This window comes from Alosa sapidissima, chromosome 3 (assembly GCF_018492685.1).
Source record: "Alosa sapidissima isolate fAloSap1 chromosome 3, fAloSap1.pri, whole genome shotgun sequence".
NCBI classification, from domain to species: Eukaryota; Metazoa; Chordata; class Actinopteri; order Clupeiformes; family Clupeidae; genus Alosa; species Alosa sapidissima.
Genome location: NC_055959.1, coordinates 8,671,933 through 8,695,600, shown reverse-complemented (window position 1 = coordinate 8,695,600; position 23,668 = coordinate 8,671,933). Strand labels below are relative to the sequence as shown.

The window sequence follows — 23,668 nt, the reverse complement described above, 5'->3', positions numbered from 1 at the left end:
CACCACTGCCGCCGCCGCTGCTGCTGCTGCTACCACCACTGTGCTCTTTTCATTTAATATTCATGATCAAAAACACAGCTGATTTAACGCCGTGCACTTTTTTCAACCGACAACCACCTCAAACAACATCTGCAGAAAGCATCGACTCCCTGTATCAAATGCGCTGAACCCATTGTCTTAGGCTGATCCAGCCAAGGAGTCAGAGTAGGTGTGGGCTCGTCAGTGTGTGTGTGTGCGTGTGCGTGTGTGTGTGTGTGGTTCAGAGCAGTTAAAAGACTTAGACCACAATCCCTCTGGGAGACTTGTGTTCCTATGGAGACGGCCAGAGGAAGGGGAAATACATTTAATTATTTCTCTCTCTCTCTCACTCTCTCTCATCTTTCGTCCTCGCTCTCTTTCTCTCCTGTTTTTCTTTCAGTGGAGGTCAGTTACGCGGTGAGTGTGTGTGTGTGTGTGTGTGTGTGTGTGTGTGTGCGCGCGCTAAGCATTGTTAGAGGGAGTCTCCTGTAGCAAGAAACTATGTTAAAGGTATTCGGGAGCTGTAGTGAAAGGCTCGTTCAGATCAGACAGTGTTCTGGGTTCATATGGAGCTCCGTGAACCCAGGCAGTGCCTAAATCAATTTGACTTGTCATGAACTGGCTGTGGTGTAATGACTAGAGCAATAGGCTCCCATTCCAGAGAGGAGACACAGATCCCAGCAGTGGAATCACTACAAAAGCCATTCTCCACAGAGGCCAGGTCTAATGGAAAAATCACACCTACTTGATTCTTTCTTGCTACAAAGAAAACAAAATGCATGTGTCTGCAGAAAGAGAGAGAGAGAGAAAGAGAGAGGAAGACAGAAAGAGAGAGAGAGAGAGAGAGAGAGAGAGAGAGAGAGAGAGAGAGAGAGAGACCAAGGGGATGCATTTAGGCTGCATAAGAAGAGCTTTTTTTACTGATGTAAATCTACTTTTTTCATGTGAAATCAAATCACTAAATCACTTTTTGAAATTTATTCCAAAGTGTTTTTAACTGAAGATCCAGAACTGAATCCTACAGACAAATCAAACAAAAGTCCTGGGGGAAACAGCACACAAGAAAACACATGTTGAGTAATGTGTAGATGTGTTCATGAAACCTCTTCAAAATTTAGCCTGACAGCTTTTCATGGCATGTGTCTTCTATGCACCATTTTGCCTGTGGGCCTACCACGCTTCCTGTTATGGTTCTGCACACAGAGCCAGGTGAACATCGTTTCTTTGATTCTCTGTATTCATTTGCATATATAAAGCTTTATCAGAGAATTCACATTCCACATGGCATTATATCTTCTGTGGGATATTTAGGAGGAGGAACACAATGAGCATGAAAGCATTTAATGCATGCATCCACTATCTATACCCACGGGTAGGACAGGATATCCATCCAACGTGAAGTGGTGGTCTCTAAGAGGAGACACAGAACAGGGAAGGCTCTTCAAAACCTAATAAACAGACTCTTAAACAAACAACAACAATTATCTCTCAGTATGAATAACTGATTTGTCTACCAAATGACCCGGTGCGTTCACCTGCTTTGATTAATATGAGTTCATTATGTCTGCACGGAGCAAGTGATTTGGAAGAGCCTAGCAAGTGGACATCCATTTTAATTAGCTGGTACTGATAAAAGTACTCATGCATTCAAAGCATTGTCTTTTTTCAAGACCACCTTTTAAGGTCGGCTAACTGCCCTTTTAAAGGAATGCAGTATGGGATGGGGGATAAACATAATGGTATAGACTTTATGTTTAGACTGTGCTCAACTAAAGAGATCTGGCCTGGAGGAAGTAAAGTATAAAAAGTAAGCAGAGAGATAAAAGTGACAGCTCAGCGCAATGTATGCGGTGTCATCTAATGGGATCCATTTCCTTTTTTGTACAACATGGATTCTATTGATTAGATCTGATGCTGTTTTTGATTGCTCTCATAATTCACTTTATTCCTCAAGGATCGATCCTTCGTTGTGTGTGTGTGTGTTGTCTGTGGCCAAACTCACCGCTGGCAACCAGACATTGTGTGTTTGTGTGTGTGTGTGTGTGTGTGTGATTCTGTGCTTGTATGTGTGTTGAGTTTGAGCTGTGTACAAAGTCACTTTCTGTACACACCATCATCATTTGTAGTTAACCGTCACACAGGTGAATATAACTGTGGAGCCACTGAAAAACAACAACGACAACATAAACAACAACAAAGAGAGACTCTCTCAGATGCACATGCACATGACTGCGGGAGCTCTTTTTGATGGTCACACTCCGGGTAGTCAGACAGGAAGTTGGTGATGTGCTGCTAGTCTGTGTGTGCACTCTCTCTCTCCCACTCCTCACATTAATCATAACAGTACGCCTATGTCACTCCGCATGTGGCCAGTGGGGATCTTCCACTGGCCCAGCTGTTACTAAGCAACCAGGAACCTGTAAAAGAGAGAGAGAGAGAGAGATTGTATGTGTGTGTGTAAGAGAGAGAGAGAGCGAAAGTATGTCAGCAGAGAGAATCGCTTTATGAGTAATCTAGTCACTGTAATCAACAAGAAGAGTGTGTGGTGGTGGTGCACTGGGCCGTCTGGCTGTGCTTTTATGTGTTGCCTGGGATTTAAGCTGTTAGAGACATACCCACTGCGCTGGTCCATCAATGGACGGACTCGGGGGCAGGGGCTGGTGGTGGGGTGCATGCGTACGACAGGGGAAGAAATTTGGTGCAGCGTGCGCGCGCACAGGAAGCTGTAGTGATGAAAACAAACGACATGGAGTGTCCAGTTTTTTTTTGTTGCTTTAATTGTTTTTGTTTATACCTGCTGATTTGGTAGCTTGTTGGACTCATGTGCCTTGGCAGCGCGTAGTGGCAGCAGGATCCAGATTGCCGTTTACACAGCTGGCTCAGGCGAGCGTGCTCAGGTGCTAGCGAGCAAACTAGTGAGCGAGCGAGCGAACGAGCTGCTCGGTGCGGAGGCCAAGGACGGACAGGGACACGGGTAGGTGTGTGTGTGCCTCCCTGTGTTCGCTCGAGCGCGTCCCCCAGGGTCGCGCGTCCTTTACAGACAGAGCTGTGAGTCGTGGAGAGAGACGGTGAGAGGAAAAGAGATAGAAGGAGGATGGAAAGAGGGGGAGAGATAGAGAGAGACAGTGAGCGGAAGATGGAGACAGAAAGATGAGAGCGATGAGGAGGAGAAGGGTGTCCATGGAAGGGAGCAGGGAGCTGGGAGGAGGCGTACAGGCCCCAGGGCCTCCACTTCCAGATGCTCAGCTATTTCTGGTTGACTCAGGGGCTCCTATGGATGTCATTTATCCATACCGTGCACCCTCTCCTTGGACTGCCCCCTCAGGAATCCCCCTCCATCCCTGGACGTATAATCAGTACATGCATCAGTGTTGAAGAGGCTGTTTTTTCTTCCTTTCTTTCTAGCTGCAAGTGATAGTCCTGACTTAAATAGGCCAGTATGTTGGAGCGAGTTTGAGGAACGTATGAATCTGTGCATTACTGTGTAATGACGTGAGGGTTGTGTAACCCCCCAGGATATGATATGATTTATTAGCCCTCCTTCCTTATGTTGTCACAGTTTGTGCCATTAGTTCATTTTCTTTATCAGCAACCCTGCAAATAGAATGGTGATCTTTACTTCCGAAAGGTCAAACGGCAATTATCCGTATCAGTAGGCTTCTACTGAGGCTTGCTATACAGTCTTCATGAAGCGCTTCATTGTATTAGCTTACACCAATATGCTATGCACTACATAGTCTCATATACATTTATAGTATTCAAAATGCTGACACTGTTATTCTCCAATCTCCATTTAATTTGTTTGATCTTTGGAAATTTCATTATTTCTGTAATTTTCACTTGAAAGGCAGGTTTAGTCCGTACATAAATCTACTTCAATGAGAGATGTTACTTAATTTTTGAATATACTGTTTTGAACAAGACATTCTGTTCTTTTTGTCCCTTACAAGACTTTGTCAAGTGGTTGATTTACATGTTGCAAGTACACACTAAAAATACCCCAGGTGGAATTTCTTGTTGTAATGTGGATTGTTGACATGTGGTTTCACATAAATGAAATGTGTTAAATCAATGCAACATTTCTCTATTGGTTTTCAAAATTGATTCACGCCTTTTAAAAACAATTTGAGCAACTAATTGCAGTGATATAGTTTGAATGAAGTTTACATGAAATATGCATGTCACTTATTACTAATATACATTATCACATTATTGTGTTAAACAGGTTGAGGCATGCACTGGGAGTAGATAGACCTCCACTCTATTGTGTCTTACCTTACTTGTAAGTTACTTTGGATGAAAGAGTTTTACATACTGTAGCCTGGGTTGATATACTCATCACTGGCATCTGTGTGCCTCATCATCAAGACTATCACCTATCCAGCATCCCCGCTGATGTACTCATCAAGGGCCTAATCTGTAGATTAGGAGCCATGATGATAACTCAGGCCTCATCAGCAGGTTTGGGAGAGTTTTTTTCCCTCTCCCACAACGACTTTGCCCAGATGGTGCCCACCTGACTCTGCTGAGGCACGCACTGGATGACTGGATGTTTTGCTTTGCCCGCTCCCTCACTCGCATTGGAGGCAGAATCGCCGACAGGGCCGGCCGACAGTGATGGATGTCTGCCGACACGCAAAAGTGTGCTTTAAGCTTAATGCAGTTACAGCCTGCCACCGGTCGGAGAACTTTTCACAGACTGTACATCAGCGACAGCGCTGAAGGACAGGGACTTTTTTTTTACAACTGCAGTGACGGCTGAGTCAATGAGTTTAAGTGACTCCTTGATGTAATATATGGCGTGACACCCCATGTCCAACTTGGCCTACTGTAAAACGTGGGCGGCAGCATTTTTATGTCAGGCCCCGGAGCGTGGAATTACATTTGAATAATGGTTAGGCGACGGATTGGAATTCGCCCGAACAATACATCACAATAATAGTTATGTAAAGCGCCTCATGCAGAATGTGGCGCCACTTTGAGCTTCAATTACGCCTCTGTATAGTGGAGGGCAGCATGGCTCTAAATCAGGAGACATTTTGCAATCATTTTACAATGCTAGTGTGATGTTTTTCTGATGAAAAGTGATGATGATTTTTGGTCTGCACTGTAACCATAAATAAGAGTGTGTGGTCAGACTCGACTGGACACAAGTGCCCAGCAAGCTGTGCTGGGGATATGCTTAGCTGTGGTCTTTTTACAGTGTTGCCATCTACTGTGTGTTGATAAACAAAGGTGTATCTGCCATGGCAAACCATTAATTAATTTTAACGAGAAACAAGATTGCATTTCTCTTGTTAAAGGCAGAATCTATGATTCTGGTTAAAGATTGCTGCTATTCGAGATAAACACCCTATCGAATTTCATGCCTCCCAGTTGTACCCTGTGCTGATTGGCCGGATTTGTTTATGTTTCGGTCCAAGCCACTATAATTGTTTCCCATGAATAGAACCAGGACTGTACAAACAGAAACAAACTTTTTTGAGTGCAAACCGAATGGACTCAAGAACTACCATTAATCATGTTATTTCTATGTAGCTCTTGCTCACAGTCCTCTCAGATATTTAAAATCCTTGTTTTCAAACGTAACGTTGCTCTTCTGAAGAAGTGTCTACTTAGGAATTCTCTGGATCAAAGCATTGAGGGACGTCAGCTGTGTGGAGACTACAGGGGCGCTCTCTCTGGAGGTCTCAGAACCCAGTGGAGGTCCCAGGCTGACATGACAGGGTTAAGACATGCTACTGATGGACGTCGCTAGCAGATGGCTCGACAATAACAGAGATGGCATCTGGCATTTGGCTAATTCCACCACTGGGGAGCTGCAGACCAGGGGGTGGGCTGGAGAGATCAGAGTGTTATCAACGGCTGAATAATAGGATTAAAGAAGCCACACATGGCTAGATGAAGAAGTTGCCAGAAGATGGAGAGAAAGAGGGAGAGAGAGAGAGAGAGAGGAAGGAAAGGATGGTGGATGTTGTGAGATATTCATTTGCATCATGTCTTAGAAATAAACCTAATGTCTATTTTATGTGGAGTGGATGAACCCTCCTTTTCTACCCCTAACAGCCCCCCCAGCACCCCACCCCTTTAAAAGTTGTTGTGTAGGAACATGAAAGCCCATATAGCACATGTGGATTCAGAGCCCTCCGTGTCCCTTAAGCATGTTACACTACTGTCAGTCCTCCATATGCTGGTAGATGCTTCTCCCCCCCCCCCCCCCCCCCCCACACACACACACACATACACACACACACATACACAACCTGTCTCCACCCTGCCTACAGAATGCTCCTGCCAGTGCTCGCTGCATCGCTACTCCCCGGGGTCTCACGACCACCTCGCTGCTGAGTGTTATTACATCTGCGGCATATTGAATTTGTTCGTCCCTAATGAAAACGGTGGTCAAGGGCGGGGAGGAAAGAGAGAGAGAAAGAGAGAGAGAGAGAGAGAGAGAGAGAGAGAGAGAAAGAAGGGGGCGGGGGGGCGTCCTGTTAGTGGTGGAAGTCTCACAGCGCTGGATTCTGATGAGTCGCTCTGAACAGCGGCGACCCGGTCGTCCCAAGGTGTCTGAGGGGTCTATTAGTTAAGGTGTCAGACAGTGGCAGGCCCCTTTTCCACTTAATCAATGGGATGGCTTCATTAATTCCCCTTCTCCATGAGACAGGCAAGCAGATCAAGAAAAGAAGTAAGAGAGAGAGAGAGAGAGAGAGAAATCCCCTCTACTGTGGCAATGGCCAGGGTGGAGGAGTGGGGAAGGAGAAATGTCTCTTTTGCCCCCGGCTTTGCCGTCCGTCCCGACAGTGGCGCTGCGCTGCCAAGTCAAAGTGAAGGCGTCTGCCAAGAGTGAGCGCATTTGTCTCTGTCACGCCGAAGTGTTTTCCTAACAAAGCAGATTCATGCGGCTAATACTGGAGGAGGTTTGAGTAATAAGGGGGTATTGAGGGGCTGAGCCATCATGGATCCACACTCTGAGCCAGAATGCAACACCATAGGCCAATCCACCCCTGACAGTGTGAACCTGTGAAACTGTGGAGGCCAAAACAGACCACTTCCTCAGAAGCTCAGTTCATCGCTGTGCGTATCTGAAGTATATCAGCCGTGTAAAGAAACAGGCTCTGTCCACGTCCTACTCTCCCCTCGACTCCCTGGTTTTGGTTTGTTCTGTGCCCTTGCGCTGACATTTACTGCTTTGCTGGCTTGGAGACAACCTTGTCAGTGTCGCCTGGTGACAAAGACCGGCTCTGCTTCGGCTGTTCCGGGTCAAGTCCTGCTCTTTAAAGAGATGGAACAGAGCACGCTGCATGCCATGTCTCGCCTCACCTGGTCTTGGCATCATGTTCTCTATGAAAAGATCAGACTGACCTCACTGTAGTCAACAACGTTATTTTCTGGACATAATATAGTATAGTAATATAATTTATATAATATAATTATAGGACATTAATATACTCTTGAAACAAATGTGTTAAAAAATAACACAACTTATGTTGTTTTTAACACATCTCTATGTCCAGATATGGTGAGCACAGTTTGTGTTGTTTCTAACACGTTCGTTTTAAGAGCTTAATATGTGTTTGATACAGCTTGTTTGATACAAGCGCTGATATGGGAAAAGGCTGATTTTGCTGTGTGTTAAGAATGGAGTTTAGGAGGAAATAGCTAATGTTATGTGCAACTCTAACATTCAGAGTTTACTGCATCTACTGCCCTTAATACTGTCCTCAGTTCCTTGTTTCCTTTATGCTGCACTGGTGATGGTGAGAGAAAAAGATAGGCCAAAAAAACTGCTTCAGTCTGCACCTTTTGCGGCGTTTCTCCACAGACCCTGAGTGTGCTCTGATGAAATATTATTGTTTGCCTCCTTTACTTCACGTTGGATGCGGCATAGCAGAGAAAATTGAGCACTCGGGACCCAGGAGTGTTTTTCATCCGCGTCCTGTTTACTGGGTTGACAAGGGGATGACGTAAGAACTCTGAACCTTGCTGTGGCTCTTGCTTATGGCTGTTGCTGTAGGTCTGATAGTTTCTGTCCTTTTGAGAGTCTACTAAGGCACTATTCCATTGACTTTATTTCTCATTTTATTTCATACGGCACCTCTTGAGGTACAATGTGGTATTACAAAAGACTATGGTCTGCAAGAAAAAGCTAGCTGGCAAGCATACTAATTTTAGGAGATATCTGGACTACACACTTCACATTCTGTCACTTTTTCTTGGTTTTTGGATGTTTTAAACTAAACATCCCACACATTGCACTTTCTGCAGTCAATGTGTGTCACTATTAATATTCTGAATCAAGAGGCAGACATAGTCCACTCCACGGAGTCGGACAGAGCAGAACAGAATTCACATAGTAGTCCAAATAATTTTTTTGCTGCTGAAGTGGCAACCAGTCAGCACCTTATTTACAGCTCTGATAATTAATTGTGCCATCACTCTGTCTGTGTTGCTCTCCAGCTAAGTGCTTTTGTGATGTCATGCAGCCTATTGCCAGAATATCAGTCTGCCTCTTTCTGCTTGTTGCTATTTTTAATAGAGAATTGAGTGAGAGAATTATCGCTAACTTCATGACTTCCACCATTGTGAGTCACCGCTTTTCCTCTGTAGTCATCGATCACTTGAGAAGCAGATGACGAAGCTGCCTCCCTTAAAAAAAAAAGGATAAAAGAAGGATAAAAAGAGAAAAGTTCTGAGTGTTCGCTCTGACAAAAAGGCACGTTTTCTGAGGCGCTGGCATATGGCGGCTGTTCACATGAGACATACAATCAAGATCAAGACTCCGCGTGGAGCCAAGCATCGTTGAGTCAAGCGTCGCCTGATTCAGCCCTAGTTCAGTGGAAGGATGATTTCAGCAGGGGCAGGCAGTTTTCCTGGAAACAAGCCGTTCCTCCTTGTCATCACAGTCAGTTCCCTCAAGAGGCTCGCTTTGGGTTTTTAACTCCTCTATCTCCCTGTCTCACTCTCTCTCGATCACACACTCTCTCTCTCTATCTCTTGTGCTCTGTCTCTCTCTCCCTCTGTCTCTACCCTGGAAGCACAAAGGCCGGTGCCATATCACAGGCTCGACTTTGGATTGTACAGCTATGTGTATGTCTGATTGTTTTTATGAGTTTGTGTACACCAGCGTGTGCATGTGTGTGTAACAGGCAGGCAGACAGACAGACAGACAGACAGACAGACAGACAGACAGACAGACAGAAGAGAGCGAGGTAGAGGCCCTAGATTTGACAAAGCAACCCCAGTCTGAGAGTGTGCTTGCTCTAGCTGCGACGATGGCAGAGATATGAGCCGCCGTCCAGAGCCACAACAACAAGACTGAGCGCAGCAGGCGGGCAGTGAATGACCCTGCCTGACCCCAGGATCCAGCAGGGTGGGAAAGCACTCTGTCTGCAGCCCTTGTTCCTCCCTCTGAAAAACATTTCACATGGGCAACACAGCAGAGCTGCTTCTGCTGCTGCTGTCAACTGCCTCCATTTTGTGCTGTTTTTTTTTAAAAAAGCTGAAACTGCAGTGCATGATTTAATATTCACGAAGGACAGCGCAGGCCAGAGGAGCCTTTTGTGTTTTCAAGGGGAGGCAGAGGGGACGAGCTGAGTTGGAAGACGAAGGGAGGAGACGATTGGAGTAATTGCTAAGGGCCCACACTCAGCAACTCCTCGGGTAGAGAGCGAGCGAGCGAGGGCTTGATTGGTTGGAATGACTGACGCGGATCAGTGGCCCCGATGTGGAACACTGCTGATGCATCATGTGACCTGTGAAGTGTAATCCCTCACCAGCAGACCGACCAGCAAGGAGCCCCAACACACACATATATACACATGGCCATACACACACACACACACACACACACATGGACATACACACACACATGGACACACACACACACACACACTCATGGACACACACACACACTGGTAAAGTACACACTGTATGCAGAAACATGGACATGCACACACACACACAATGCAAGGATACAAGGAAGTTTATCGTCACATGCATATAGTTACTGTATGTAAGAAATGCAGTGAAATTATGTCTGGTGTCAGCCTATTTGTGCATTTATGCGGGGGGGGGCAGTAGAAGAGCACACGTTGGTGGAACACACTGCCAGTTCCTACAAGGGCAGGGACATCCTTTTCCACTTTCAAAAAACTCCTGAAGACCCAGCTCTTTAGAGAACATCTACTCTCATAGCAACACTTACAACAAGTCTTACTGATCCTAGCACTCACCAGCCGTTTTAAACTGACAAGTAACTGTTAAAAACAGCACTCACCGACGCACTTATTCTTAGTTTAAATGTTTTTTTAAACTGTCCTAAAATTGTGAGAATTGTTCTACAACTTACTGTTTACCATGTTGTTAGTCGCTTTGGTTAAAAAGCGTCAGCCAAATGTAATGTAATGTAATGTAATGTAATGTGAAGAGGGGTTTAGTAGATTAAGTGGCAAGGGCTGCATAAGAAAGGTGGGGGAGGATTGGGAATGGGGGGGGGGGCATGTGCCTATGTGGTGTGTATAGCCTTCTCTCCTGCCCTGTTGACCTAAGTAATGATTTATTGAAGAGATGCTCCACTTCTTCACTCCACCCTGAAAGAGTGAGCACAGCTCAGCACAGCCTTGCGCCCAAGCGAAGCGCTGTGTCTTCTTAGAGCCTGTTTGAGGTTATTTGCTCTTCATGTTACAAAATGTTGGCTGCCGCGCTCCCGGTACGCTAGGCAGTGAACACTGCCAAAGCTCCAGTCTAACCCAAAACCCTTCTCCCAGTGCCAGCACACAAAGGCACTGCCAGGTCAACAAGGCTATAGGCATAGAACGCGGAGCCTCAGCACGCTGGCAGCTGCAGCGTCGGCATCTCATACCCATATCCCATCAGTACCAGTCCATACCAGTCCAGTGCCCACGAGGACCGAGGTTTAAGTCCGGCCTGAGGTCATTTTTCTCCAGCTGGCTTCTTTTTTTTCATTTTCCAATCAATAAAAGGCTATAAAAGGCCCATCATACTACTACTACTACCACTACTACTACTGCTACTACTACCATGGAGTTTTTATTATTCATAGATTGTTACAGTAACATTATAACCGTGTACATATATGTACTACAATGGTAGTATTATCATGAAGAATCATCTGCTCCGTTTTCTTACCTGGGTTTGTGTGTGTGTGTGTATGTGGGGTACATAGGAGGGGGCATGTGCCAGTCTGTGTGTGTGTGTATGAGCATCCAATATATGAACATATGCTTATTGTGTGCACATGTGTGTGTGTATGAGCATCCAATATATGTGTGTGTGTATGAGCATCCAATATATGAACATATGCTTATTGTGTGCACATGTGTGTGTGTATGAGCATCCAATATATGAACATATGCTTATTGTGTGCACATGTGTGTGTGTATGAGCATCCAATATATGTGTGTGTGTATGAGCATCCAATATATGAACATATGCTTATTGTGTGCACATGTGTGTGTGTATGAGCATCCAATATATGAACATATGCTTATTGTGTGCACATGTGTGTGTGTATGAGCATCCAATATATGTGTGTGTGTATGAGCATCCAATATATGAACATATGCTTATTGTGTGCACATGTGTGTGTGTATGAGCATCCAATATATGAACATATGCTTATTGTGTGCACATGTGTGCCACAGGAAGCTTTACCCACAGTGGCCTGTGGTGGTCAGAGGATCAAGCCGAGTGAGTGTGAGGAGCTCCCTCAAACACACATGCACACACATACACAAATACAAACACACCCTCTCACACACACACACACACACACACACACACACACACACACACACCCCATCCTCCTATATGAAACACACAGCACTGGCTTATGGAAATGAGCTCATCTGCATGTAGCATGGAATGGTGTTCATCTTGTGGCCCACTTAGAGGGGATGGATTGCATAAAACATGAGACGCAGGGCCTCCCTTCTTCCTCTTCTTCTTCTCTCTCTCTCTCTCGCTCTCTCTTTGTGTTTCTACTCCCCTCTATCTCTATCTCTCTTTTTCTCCCCCTCTCTCTCTCTCTCTCTCTCTCTCTCTCTCTCTGTCTGTGTTCTTCTGTTCGGGGGCTCTGTCTGCTTGCCCAAGGAAAGCTGATTGCATCCTCAGAGGGTTGGACTCAGATGTTTTCCAGATTCTGCAGAGGAGCTGTGAAATGATCAGACATACAGTAGATGCACACACACTCACACAGGGGCATTTGAAAGGATCAGACACAGGACGATGGTCTCTGAGACCCTGCATATGTGAGTTTGTTGTGTGTATGTGTGTGTGTGTTTTTGTGTGTGTTTATATAAAAGTGTGTGTATGTATGTATGTGTGTGTGGTGTGTGTGTGACTGTGCGATCAGCAGTGGCCGGCGTGTCTGTCGTGACCACAGAGGGCTGCAGAGAGAGATGGTGGTGATGGGTCACTTACACTGACAAGCCCAGCCGGAGTGCTCTGCTCTGGCCCTGCTGGTGGCTATCTCTCTCTTTCTCTCTTCCTTTCTCTCTTTCCTCTTATCTCTCTCTCTCTCTCTCTCTCTTTCCTCTTCTTTCTCTCTCTCTCTCTGCCTGTCCTCTGCTCCCCTGATGGCCTCAGACAGGCCAGCAGACAGCTGTTCCACAAATGCGACCCATCAGGCTGTGAGGCCACGCATGCTGGTTTTAGGCCACCGTGATGAATATTACATAGGCCGAGCAGTTCGACATGAGTAAGATCATTTGGGCCGCCATGATCCGTCCTGATGCCTCACTGTCTGTTTGGATCCGTCAGTTCAATGGCTTCTGCGCCTCATAAATATTACATAGCTGAAGTGTTCAAGCACTAGTGTGTATACTTTAGCAGCAATAATCTTTTGAAATACGAGCAAGTCATGTTTGCTTAGGTGACTGCTATTTTAATCCAAATAAAAATAAGATACTGTTGGTCTAAATTCAGAGTTTGTAAAGACCCCACCCTGGTTTTTAATGCCATCTGATCAATTTGACTAGGTCCTAGATTATAAATGTATGAAACTATGAGAAAGATATAAAGTATGAATAAAGTATAAAAGGCTCATGTTTCCAGACAGTTCATTTGAAGATGTTCCCCATTGTTCATCTAAATCATGAAAAGATACCCGCACACTGTTTCTATAAGCTCCCAGAGTGGTTTATTAACATTGTATAAACCACTCTGGGAGCTTATAGAAACAGTGTGCGGGTATCTTTTTATTTTTCAATTGTCGGCTAAGCCTTTTACCCAGCACCTGTTTAAATTTGGAGATGTGCGTGCACTCCACTCTTTAATTTAAATCATGGCCAATGTTGGCTTTTGTTTTAATGGTCTGAGGGAATGCAGAGTGATTTTTTTTTTTTTTTAGAGTTGGCTCAAATCGTGATGTCATTTGAAATAAACTTAAGAAAAGTTAAGAGGGATAGAAGTGAAGAAAGAAAGAAAGAAAGAAAGAAAGAGGAGAAAGGGGTAGGGAAGAAAAGAAGAGAAGAGAGAGGAGAGAGCAAGAGAGATGCTAATTTCCATTTGGTGTGTAAACAATATGTTTCCTACTCCTTGGTAATCAGTGCCTCAGAAGTTTTCTAATTAAAATGCTGTCATAGGGGAATAGTACTGTATTTTGCAATTCAGCAGTTGCTGACGCTTAGAGCACAGGAGATGCTCAGGAAAATCCATGGCAGAGCACCGGCTGCCCAGGCTGTGGGGAAAGCATGTTTCTTCCCATTAGGAGACACTAACAGCAGCATCCTTATTCCTTTGTGTAATACTGCTAGTGTTACTGTAAGTGCTACATATCTCATGTAGCAATAATGGACTGTATCTGCCACTCAGGTTATGCAAAAATTATGAGATTTATTTTTTAATCTCTAAAAGAAACATTTCTGGTTTTGGCTATCTAGCCATATCGTATGGTAGTCATTGCCTTGTGATTTGTCTAATATTATTGAAGCCTTTTGAACTCTGTGACTTTTTAAAGGAGCTATGTGCAGGGATGTAGTGGTAAAATAAGAGGTGGGTAAACTATGAATTCTGCGATCTCAGTGAGGTGGACTGCGCCATGCAGTATCGGATTTTTATCGGATTTTTTTTCCAATACCAGTGGTATTAAATGGTTCCTAGAGTGTTGATGAGTGTACATATTGGGAATATAGGATAATATTGGATAATACAGTGTGATTTTTGAATGTTAAAAGGGAATAAACTCTTTTGAGAGGTGGATAAACTCTAATAAGAGGTGGGTAAACTCTATTTCTGAAATTTTAGAGGTGGATAAACTGCGCTTACTTGCATTTAGCCTCCACTACATTCCTGGATATGTGATTCTGTAGGATTCAAGTTGAATGTTCAGCCCTTTTTTTTCAGCACTTTTCAATTGACCTGCATTTGTATTTAATAGAGAGCCACGTGTGGTTTAAAGTGGCCCAGCGCTAGCATGCTAACCTCCACATAGCCCATTTAAGCCATCCAGACCTTTTACTCTGTAGTTTTTTGCTGGTAGTGTGGGGGTGGTAGGCTGACACTCATTTGGGAGAATTAGGATCAGATCTGTTCTGGTATTTGCCTCTCCCTGGGGTCCTCATTTCCACACAATGTCTATCAAGTGTGTATTTTGGGCTGTGGGCTGGACTGTCTCGTGTGTGTGTGTGTGTGTGTGTGTGTGTGTGTGTGTGTGTGTGTGTGTGTATGTGTGTGTGTTTGTGTGCGTTTGTGTGTGTGATGTTCTCCTTAACTCTTGTGTGTCTCCACGTGGTTCGAGCACATCAGCATGCTGGTCATCCTACTGAACTGCGTGACACTGGGCATGTATCGGCCCTGCGAAGACATCGACTGCAAGGCCGAGTGGTGTCTCATCCTGCAGGTAAGCTCAGCTACGCACACACACACGCGCACACACACACACACACACACACACACACACACAGACACACAGACACACAGACAAACACACACAGAGTAAACCAGACAAGAAGAAGCATAGGAGGAAAACAAAGCAAAAAAGTTGAATGAGAAAAAAAGTCAAAGTCAGAAACAGAGCAGAGGTAAGAAGGAGGGAGACAAGGAGGATGGATGAGAGCATTTTCCATAATATAAAGTCATAATGTAAAGTCATAATGTAAAGTCATAATGTTAAATTATAATGTAAAATTATAATGTAAAATCACAGTGAGAATGTTGCCATCTTACATGCATAATAGAGGGGGAGGGGAAGTTAGTTGTCAGGTTTTACCTTGTGGGCATACCTTAATTAGCTCATGTATATGTATATGTAATATCATCCATCCATATTCAGCTTCAGGTCATTTAGCTGCAGAGAGGATAGGGGTCATCGCTAGGTCGAGCTAAGGCATCTCGGTTTGGGAAGAGAGTCTCTCCACCTCTTTGTACCTCCCATGCCTCAACCTCTTTCCTGGGCATGGCCTGCAACTCAAACCAAGACCTTCCCCACACCACACACATCGACACACACACACACACACACACACACACCACAAATGCCTGGCCCCGGCTCTTCCTTCGTGAGGGGCTGTGGGAAAATGTGCAGCTCTGGAGGCTGTGCCAGGGGGGGATCAGGATGATTTAGGAGAAGGGTCATGGAGGGCACAGGCAGGAGGGAGGAGAGAGAGAGTGAGAGAGGGATGAGGAGAAAGAGAGGAAGGGATGAAGAGAGAGAGGGAGGAAGAGAGAGCGAAAGAAGATGAGGGAGAGAAAGAAAGTGAGATGGAGGGATGAGAGAGAGAGATGAAGGGATGAAGAGAGAGAGGTGGAGGAAGAGAGAGCAAAGGGAAGATGAGGAAGAGAACAAGAGATGAAGGGATGAAGAGAGAGAGAGATGGAGGAAGAGACAGTGAGGGAAGACGAGGGCGATGGCTGGCTGAGACTGACACACAGAGCAACAGCAGCCCACTTCTCTCCAGCAGCGTCCTCCATCTTGTCTTTCGCTTACGGAAACTCCTCCCAGCGGAGCGGCTCCTGTGGGAATTCTGGGATATTTTCTTTTCCCCTGGACATCCTTGCCAGCAACTTCCACATTCTTCCATTTTTACCCACACACGTCACGAGTCCCGTGTGCTCCGTTAGGCAGCGATTTCATGGGATAGTGGGAGCTCAGGGCTCGTTGCTCTTGTCCCCACCCACCCGAGTCGCTCTGCCCAAGGGTCCGGCGGGTCGATTGTTGTGGACGACAGGATTAGTCGCACGTTTTAAAAGCGTTGCTGCCGGCAAATGCTCTCTCTGCGTACACTGCATGCCTGCTCTGGCCACAGCACAGTCAGGTGCAAATGTGTGAACTTGTGTACTCTCTCTTTCTCTGTGTGTGTGTGTGTGTGTGTGTGTGTGTGTGTGTCTGCTGACAGGCATTAGACGACTGCATCTTCGCCTTCTTTGCCATAGAGATGATCATGAAGATGGTGGCCTTTGGGATCTGGGGATCTAAGTGTTATCTGGGTGACACATGGAACCGCCTGGACTTCTTCATCGTGATGGCAGGGTAAGGGACACTCAAGCCCCTGTGGGCTGTGGGCCACTGCTGTAATCCTGTCATTCACTTGGCACCCCATGCTACACACACACACACACTCTCTCTCTCTCTCTCTCTCAGATACACACACACACTCTCTCTTTCTCTGTTAGACACACACCCACCCACCCACACACACACACACACACACACACACACACAGAGAAACACACACGCCTCTTTCCCGCCAGCTATAAGATGGATGAAGAGGAGGAGAGATGTGTCCTGTGTGTACTCTGCATGCTCTTGAGGATGTGAGGGAAGGTTGTTTCCTCGGCTACACGACCTTCAGTATCTGCTGCAGTCTCAGTGTTGTGTGCAGTAAGATCCTGATCCTCCCTTCCCTCCCTCTTTTTCTATCTATCCGTCTGTCTGTCTGTCTGCCTCCATCTCTCCCTCCAGAGAGTCAAGTTGCCTTTTCCACTTGAGTGGTGTTGTTTTGTTGCACAGTGAAAGGTGTTGTTCTCTGCTCACATTACTTGACTTCCTTATGTTTAGGCTTTCTGTATATTTCAAATAACATCCTCTCTGCACTGTGGCCTCTCTCTCTCTCTTTCTCTGTGTCTCCATCTCTGTCTTCTCTATCTGTCTCTTTCTCTCTCTCCCCTGCAGGATGATGGAGTACTCACTGGATGGCCACAACGCCAGCCTGTCAGCCATCCGGACTGTGCGAGTGCTTCGGCCCCTCCGAGCCATTAACAGAGTCCCCAGTAAGTACCCCTTCCTCCTCCTCTTGTGTCATGTTCCCCTCTGATCCATTAACAGAGCCCCCAGGATGCACCCTCCCCCATCCCCTTGCACCATGTCCGCTTCAAGACATTAACAGAGGTCCCAGTTGAGTAGCTATCCTCTCCTCGTCCTTCGCATCATGTCCTCTCCTCAACGTATTAAGGGAGTCCCTGGTAAATACACATGTCCACCCCCATTCCTGTCCCTCACATGGTCACGTAATGGTTCGGTATGTCCATCAATTCGGATATGAGCACAGATAGATAGATAAATAAATAAATAAATAAAGAGAGGGGAACACAGCTGGGGTGTGCCACTGGAGAGACATGCATGGATAGACAGCATGCTGTGGGCGCTACGGTACGCAGCACTCATGCTGGGCTGCTACGGAAAAGTACAGTACCTCATGCTGCTATGCTACGGTTAGTTATAGTGAGCCCCCTCGTGCTGCTAAGCTACGGTTAGTTATGGTGAGCTTCCTCGTGCTGCTAAGCTAGGGTTATCTATGGTGAGCACCCTCATGCTGCTAAGCTGTGATTAGATATGGTAAGCACCCTTGTGCTGCTAAGATATGGGAAACTACGCTAAGCACCCTCATGCTGCTACGGTATGCCAAACTACGGGGAGCACCTTGTTGCTGCTAAGGTATGGAAAACTATGGTGAGTAGCAGCCTTGTGCTTGGCGGCTAGCCGTGTGGACAGCAGTGTTAGCTGAACTAGAACAGGGCGCCTGGCCTGCTCCAGGGAGAGAGTGGGAGGGATGGATGGAGACACAGAGGCGTTGGCTGCGGGTAATGCATCCACTCACCTAGTCATCAGCTCACCTGGTCCATGTGTTTGGCTGTGAATCAAAGACAAAAACAAAACGGCTCTCCATCAGCTTGAGGTGAAAAGAGATCAGACAGTTGTATTTCTTCTCCATGTTTTTCACCATTAAACCCCCCTCTCTCGCCTCCAGTTTATTCTCTCTCCCCTGTGTGTGTGTGTGTGTTTATGTATGTTGACAGATCATGTGTCCCTGCATGTCAGCCATGGTCTTTTTGTTTTCTTTCTGTTGTCCTCGCCGGCACAGAGCAAAGCGTAGATTTAGCGCTCCGTTAAGCCTGCCGCACCGTATCTGCTTTAATGGGGCTGGGTGTTGCACAGATGGGAGCGCGAGATAGAATGATTTATCTACTCTAGTCTCCTACACGGCGCAGGGAGAGGGAGAGAGAGACCACTGGAAGTGAGGGTGAACGATTGAATTACAGCATTGCTTTGGGTGAAAACCACCACTGTGTGTGTGTTTGTGTGTGTGTGTGTGTGTGTGTGTACATCCTTGTCTGTGCGTGTGGTCCTGCTTCTCACCTGCAAAGGTAATTTAAACTCTGTTGTATAAATGTGAAGTCAGTTCTAGAGCGAGGACTTAAAAGCTGTTAGTAAGAAGGAAATTGAGGAAGAGAGGGAGAAAGAATAACAAAGAAAGAAGCCGAACAGAAATGAGAGGAGAGGAGGAATATGCTGAAATGATGGAGCAAGAGAAGATCGAGACAATAGAGAATGCCAGAGAAACAGGCAGAGAGAGAGGGAGAGAGAGAGAGAGAGAGATGGACAGACACAGTGAGAGAGTCACGTCATGAGAACAACACCCACTGCTTCCTTTTTCTGGACCTTAGGATAGAATACCACCCCTCTCTCCCTCCACCCCCTCTCCCTCCATGCCCCAGGGAGCTCATTACACGTCGCCCTGGCTGCATGGTGGCTCCCTGGAAAAAAGAGGGAGAGAGAGGGTGAGAAAGATGGAGAGAGAGGGGGGAGGGTGAGAGAGAGAGATGGAGAGAGAGAGGAGAGGGTGAGAGAAGTGGAGAGAGGTAGAGAGACAGAAACAGAGAGGAAGGGAGAGAGAGAAACAGAGAGGAAGGGAGAGAGAGAAACAGAGAGGATGGGAGAGAGGTGGGAGGGGTGGACGGAGGTGGGCCTGAGGCGGGCCAGAGCTGGCCAGAGAGAGCGCCTCTGCTCCTGCTGTCTGCTCCTCGCTCCCCTCTCCTCACCACGCACCTATCCTAACAGGCCCATTTAAGGGCCTCTGGCCTCTCACTACATCACACAACCCTAAATTACACCCGCTGCACAGAACACACACACACACACACACACATCAGAGAGACAGAGAGAGGTGTTGAAAGCAGCAGGGTTAGCGGAGGTCAGCGGGGCCTTTGTTGTGTATTGTTTAACAATCCACTGCAGTCGGTCTGGCTCTCTGCAGGGCTCTGCACACCTTGCTGTCAGGACTGCTGGTGGTCCTCCCTGGAACACATGGACAGAACAGCACTGAGTTCCCAACATCTTAATTATGGCACTGGGGCTTTGCGTCTTTTAGCGATGGCTGTTTGTCTTAGGGACAAGTCGAGGTTTTCATCTTCCTCACCTCGTGGTGCTGTTGGCAGCCGGTGATGACGACTCTGGCCAGGCCTCTTTTTTTACCTTCAGATGGAAAGGCTGCGTGGTGGCCAGCGCTGGTACTGCGGTCCGGTCATTCAGGGTTAGCGAAACGGCAGCTGAGTCCCAAGCGGCATGGCACAGCAGAGGCCCCCCCCCCCCTGTCTGTCATGGGGCCTCCTCAAGGAGGTCTAGCCTGACATGCGATTAGAGAAGGTGGCGGGAAAATGGACGTTTCGCAGTCAGCCACTCAGCACTTCTCTTGGTCTCATCGGAGAGCGGGGTCAGGTGCATTTTAATTTCTCTGTCTCGGTCTTCCTGCAGGCTGCCGACTCGTCTGTAATAGCAGCCCGGTCCAGAGCAGATCCCTCTCCCTGGGCGTTGTTTGACCAACAGAGAGCGCGTTCTTCAAGCAGCTTTTGTTTGGTCGGAATGCTCTGAACTGTTCAAATGTTGGTTTGAGAACGGGAGCGGTAACGGAAACGATTCTCTGTCGGTGGAAAAAGCCTCAGTATGGTGATGGTGTTCTCACGTGTTTGTGCTCTGCCTGCCTCTTGTCATATGATGTGACAGGCTCCGAGTGTCTCTACTCGGCTATATTTATGCGTGTTCGTTTGTTCTTCTCCCCCTCTGAACTTGGCTGTGGATGATGCTCTCCTGTGGCGCTCTACCACCACCGAAGCATCAAAGATAGATTACTTCCACCAAGCGCAAGCAAGCAGCACAGCTCAGAAATCAGTCAAACAGTGGCTTTGTTTGTCAGTGCTGTGAGGGAGGGATTGTGGATTATTATCATTGCGTGAAGTTATTGAGTAACTACATCACCTATGTTGGCTCTTGCCATTGCCCCTTGGCTGTGTTAGAATACTGAAAACATTACGATGCAAAAGGATGGAGTGGGAGTGTGTTATTGTCATCAGGATTTTGTTCCGTGTGCATGCTCTTCTGGATGGAAACTCATGTGAAAGACAAAGATGCCTTTGCTGGCTAAAACTGTCTTGTATTATTCTATGCCACTCCCTAGACATAAACATACAAACACACACACACTCACACACACACACACACACACACACACACACACACACACACACACACACACACACACACACACACTCATCCCCTTTTTGCCTTATTGTTCTCCAGTTTCCAGTTTTTGGGTATTTATAATGCTTGGGCATAGGTATTTATTTGGGGTATTTATAAGCATGCTTGGGCATGGGTATTTATTTGGGATATTTGTAAGCATGGTTGGGCATGGGTATTTATTTGGGGTATTTATAAGCATGGGTGGCATGGGTATTTATTTGGGGTATTTATAAGCATGGGTGGCATGGGTATTTATTCAGGATGTTGTTTCTTATGTTATTCTTGCTCTCTTTGCTGAGCTCTTCTCTGCATCTCCCCCTTCATCAAACAGACTGCCTGGCCTGGGCAATAGGGAGTCGCTCTCTCTCGATGTATTACACCTTTGTGTGTGTGTGTGTGTGTGTGTGTGTGTGTGTGTGAGAGAGGTTGGGGCGGTCATTTGTGCTTATGTTTCTCCCTGTATATTCATAGAGTTTTGAGCTCAGCTCTTTCTTCAGTGCTCTAAAGGAGACATAAAGTTTAATTTGTCGGAGAGATCAGCTTGAGCTGTAGCTCGCAGCGCTCCTTGATGGCGATCCATTTTAACAGTGCAGTATTTTCTTGTTTTGTTGGGGATCTGTGACTGTCCGTAAACGTAACAGTCATGCGGGCCCTCTGGCCGAGAAACACATTGCGCTTAGTTAGCCACAAAGATGGAGTCTCATTGCTTTCTCAAGCATTGCTGCTGCAGCCCTGTGTGATTGTTCAAACGCAAAGGCACTCATTTTCCTTATCAGTGGCAACAGGGGGGAGTGGGTGGGAGAAAAGGGGGGTTTATTCGCTTGTGCTTAACATGCTGATGACCATTAAAATGTTTGTGGAAAGGAACTAATTAACTCCTGTGAATGATTCGTTATCACCCATGTCACAAGATGTCAGAAGGAGAATTCATGGGCCCCATCAGGATTTATGTTTATGGTAGGGAGGTTGGGGGGGGGGGGGGGGCATTAAGATGTTGGCTGGAACATCTAGTGCCGCACTTTAGTTCTGCAAGGCCAGCAGACGGTGATTTGCCATGGTGCTCATTAAAGCTGTGCTAGATACAAGCCATTGAGTTTGTTTGTTTGTTTTGTTTTTTTTGGATGCATTTTTGCTTTGCCACTGATATTTGTTAGACCATAACCATTGTTCATGACATATTGAAATGCCAAACCTGCAGGAAATGTTGGCTTTTTTGTGCATTGCCATTGTAAGAAAAAAGAGAAAGATTTTCTCTTCTCCGGATTGATACAGCAAAGTGGTTTATTCCAGTGTAAAATGGTAGAAAAGTTCACAAAGGTTCAACCTATGCCTGCCCTCGGCATATTCTCTGGAGTTCTCTCTCCTTCGTCCTGTCTGGGTCAACTCCCTCGTCTGCGTGAACTAACTAAAAGTTACCAACTCAAGTCATTATATGCTGGTCTCAATGCAAATTAATCTGGCTTCTACCTAGATAGCCTTTTGTCCTATGTATATGATAATTGAGTTAACCTCACACCTTTGGCTGGGATGGTTTTCAATGGCTTACCCCCAAAACCCATTCTATGATCGTTGGTGTTTCACACCTCACCTGGCACCAAACCGTCTGGCCTGCCATCAGAACATCAGAACTTTCTTGGTTGGAGAAATTATATCACTCATACAATCGGACAGGATTCATTTCTTACACCATATTCCTTCAGTGTTGATGATTGCATTTCTCTCTCTCTCTCTCTCTCTCTCTCTCTCTCTCTCTCTGCAGGTATGAGGATACTGGTAACTCTTCTCCTCGATACTCTGCCTATGTTAGGCAACGTCCTTCTCCTGTGCTTTTTTGTCTTCTTTATTTTCGGCATTGTCGGGGTGCAACTGTGGAGTGGGTTGCTGAGGAACAGGTGTTTTCTGGCAGACGAGAAGTAAGTATTCAGGGCCAGAAACTCTACCTCACACTCCCCCTCTCCTTCCCTTCCATCCCCTCTCACCCTTTCTTTTCTCCTCTCTCCTCTTCTCATTTTTCTTCTGCCCTCTCCTATCTTCTCCTTTTCCCTCTCTGCTCTCCTCTCATCCTCTCTCCCTCTCACTTCTTCTCCCTCTCCCTTCTCTCATCTTCTCTCTCCTGTCCTCTCTACTCTACTCCTCTCTCCTTTTTGATCTCTTCCCTCCTCTCCTCTCCTCTCCTCCTCTTCCTCCTCTCCTCCCTCCTTTCCCCTCCCCTCCTCTACCTCCCTCTCCTCTCCTCCCCTCTCCTCTCCTCTCCTCTCCTCTCCTCTCCCCTCTCCTCCCTCCTCTCCCTGTGTTCTCGGGTGGAGGCCTTTAGTCAGTCCACTCCAACCTGATTGGAAGTGGCAGGCACGGGTCGCCGGCAGCAATGGCATTTCATTCGCTGATGGATGTGTAAACTGAACATCGCACCGAGACAGGACAACAATGCAGCGCCCTGTGCACAAAGTCAAACAGAGCAGGCCACAGGGGGCAAACTTTTATACAAACTGCAATTTGTGTGTTTGTGTGAGCGACAGGAGACATCAAATGGTACACACTCTTAGAAAAATAGGCAGGAGCAGTGATACACACACACACACAAACACACACACACATGGACACGTTCAACCCTTTTTCTAAACACTCACACACATAAGCACACACAGACACAAGTTGTCACACACACAGACTCACACAGAGTTCACCGAGCACAGAGAGTTCACCGAAACTGTTTCTCGATGTAATGGAACAGATGAATTCACTCCTTGCATTCTTTGCATAATCGCCACTGTGCCATGATTTGAATATGATGGGGAAGGAAGCAGCAGCAGCAGTATCGCAGAGCAACAGCATCGGTGGCTGTTTACCTCGCCCGGCTCACAGCCAAAGCGCTGCTGAACTCAGTGTAGTCAAGCT

At 46.4% G+C, this 23,668-nt stretch overlaps 1 protein-coding gene across 1 annotated transcript in view; it reads left to right on the top strand.

Annotated features, from left to right (window-relative positions):
• The window catches only part of cacna1ha (calcium channel, voltage-dependent, T type, alpha 1H subunit a), a 101,179-nt gene that overhangs the window by 26,595 nt on the left and 50,916 nt on the right, over positions 1-23,668 (top strand). The window contains 4 exon segments of the mRNA XM_042087784.1: positions 14,767-14,878; positions 16,374-16,507; positions 17,150-17,247; positions 22,533-22,686. Coding sequence (XP_041943718.1) covers positions 14,767-14,878; positions 16,374-16,507; positions 17,150-17,247; positions 22,533-22,686 — 498 coding nt within the window.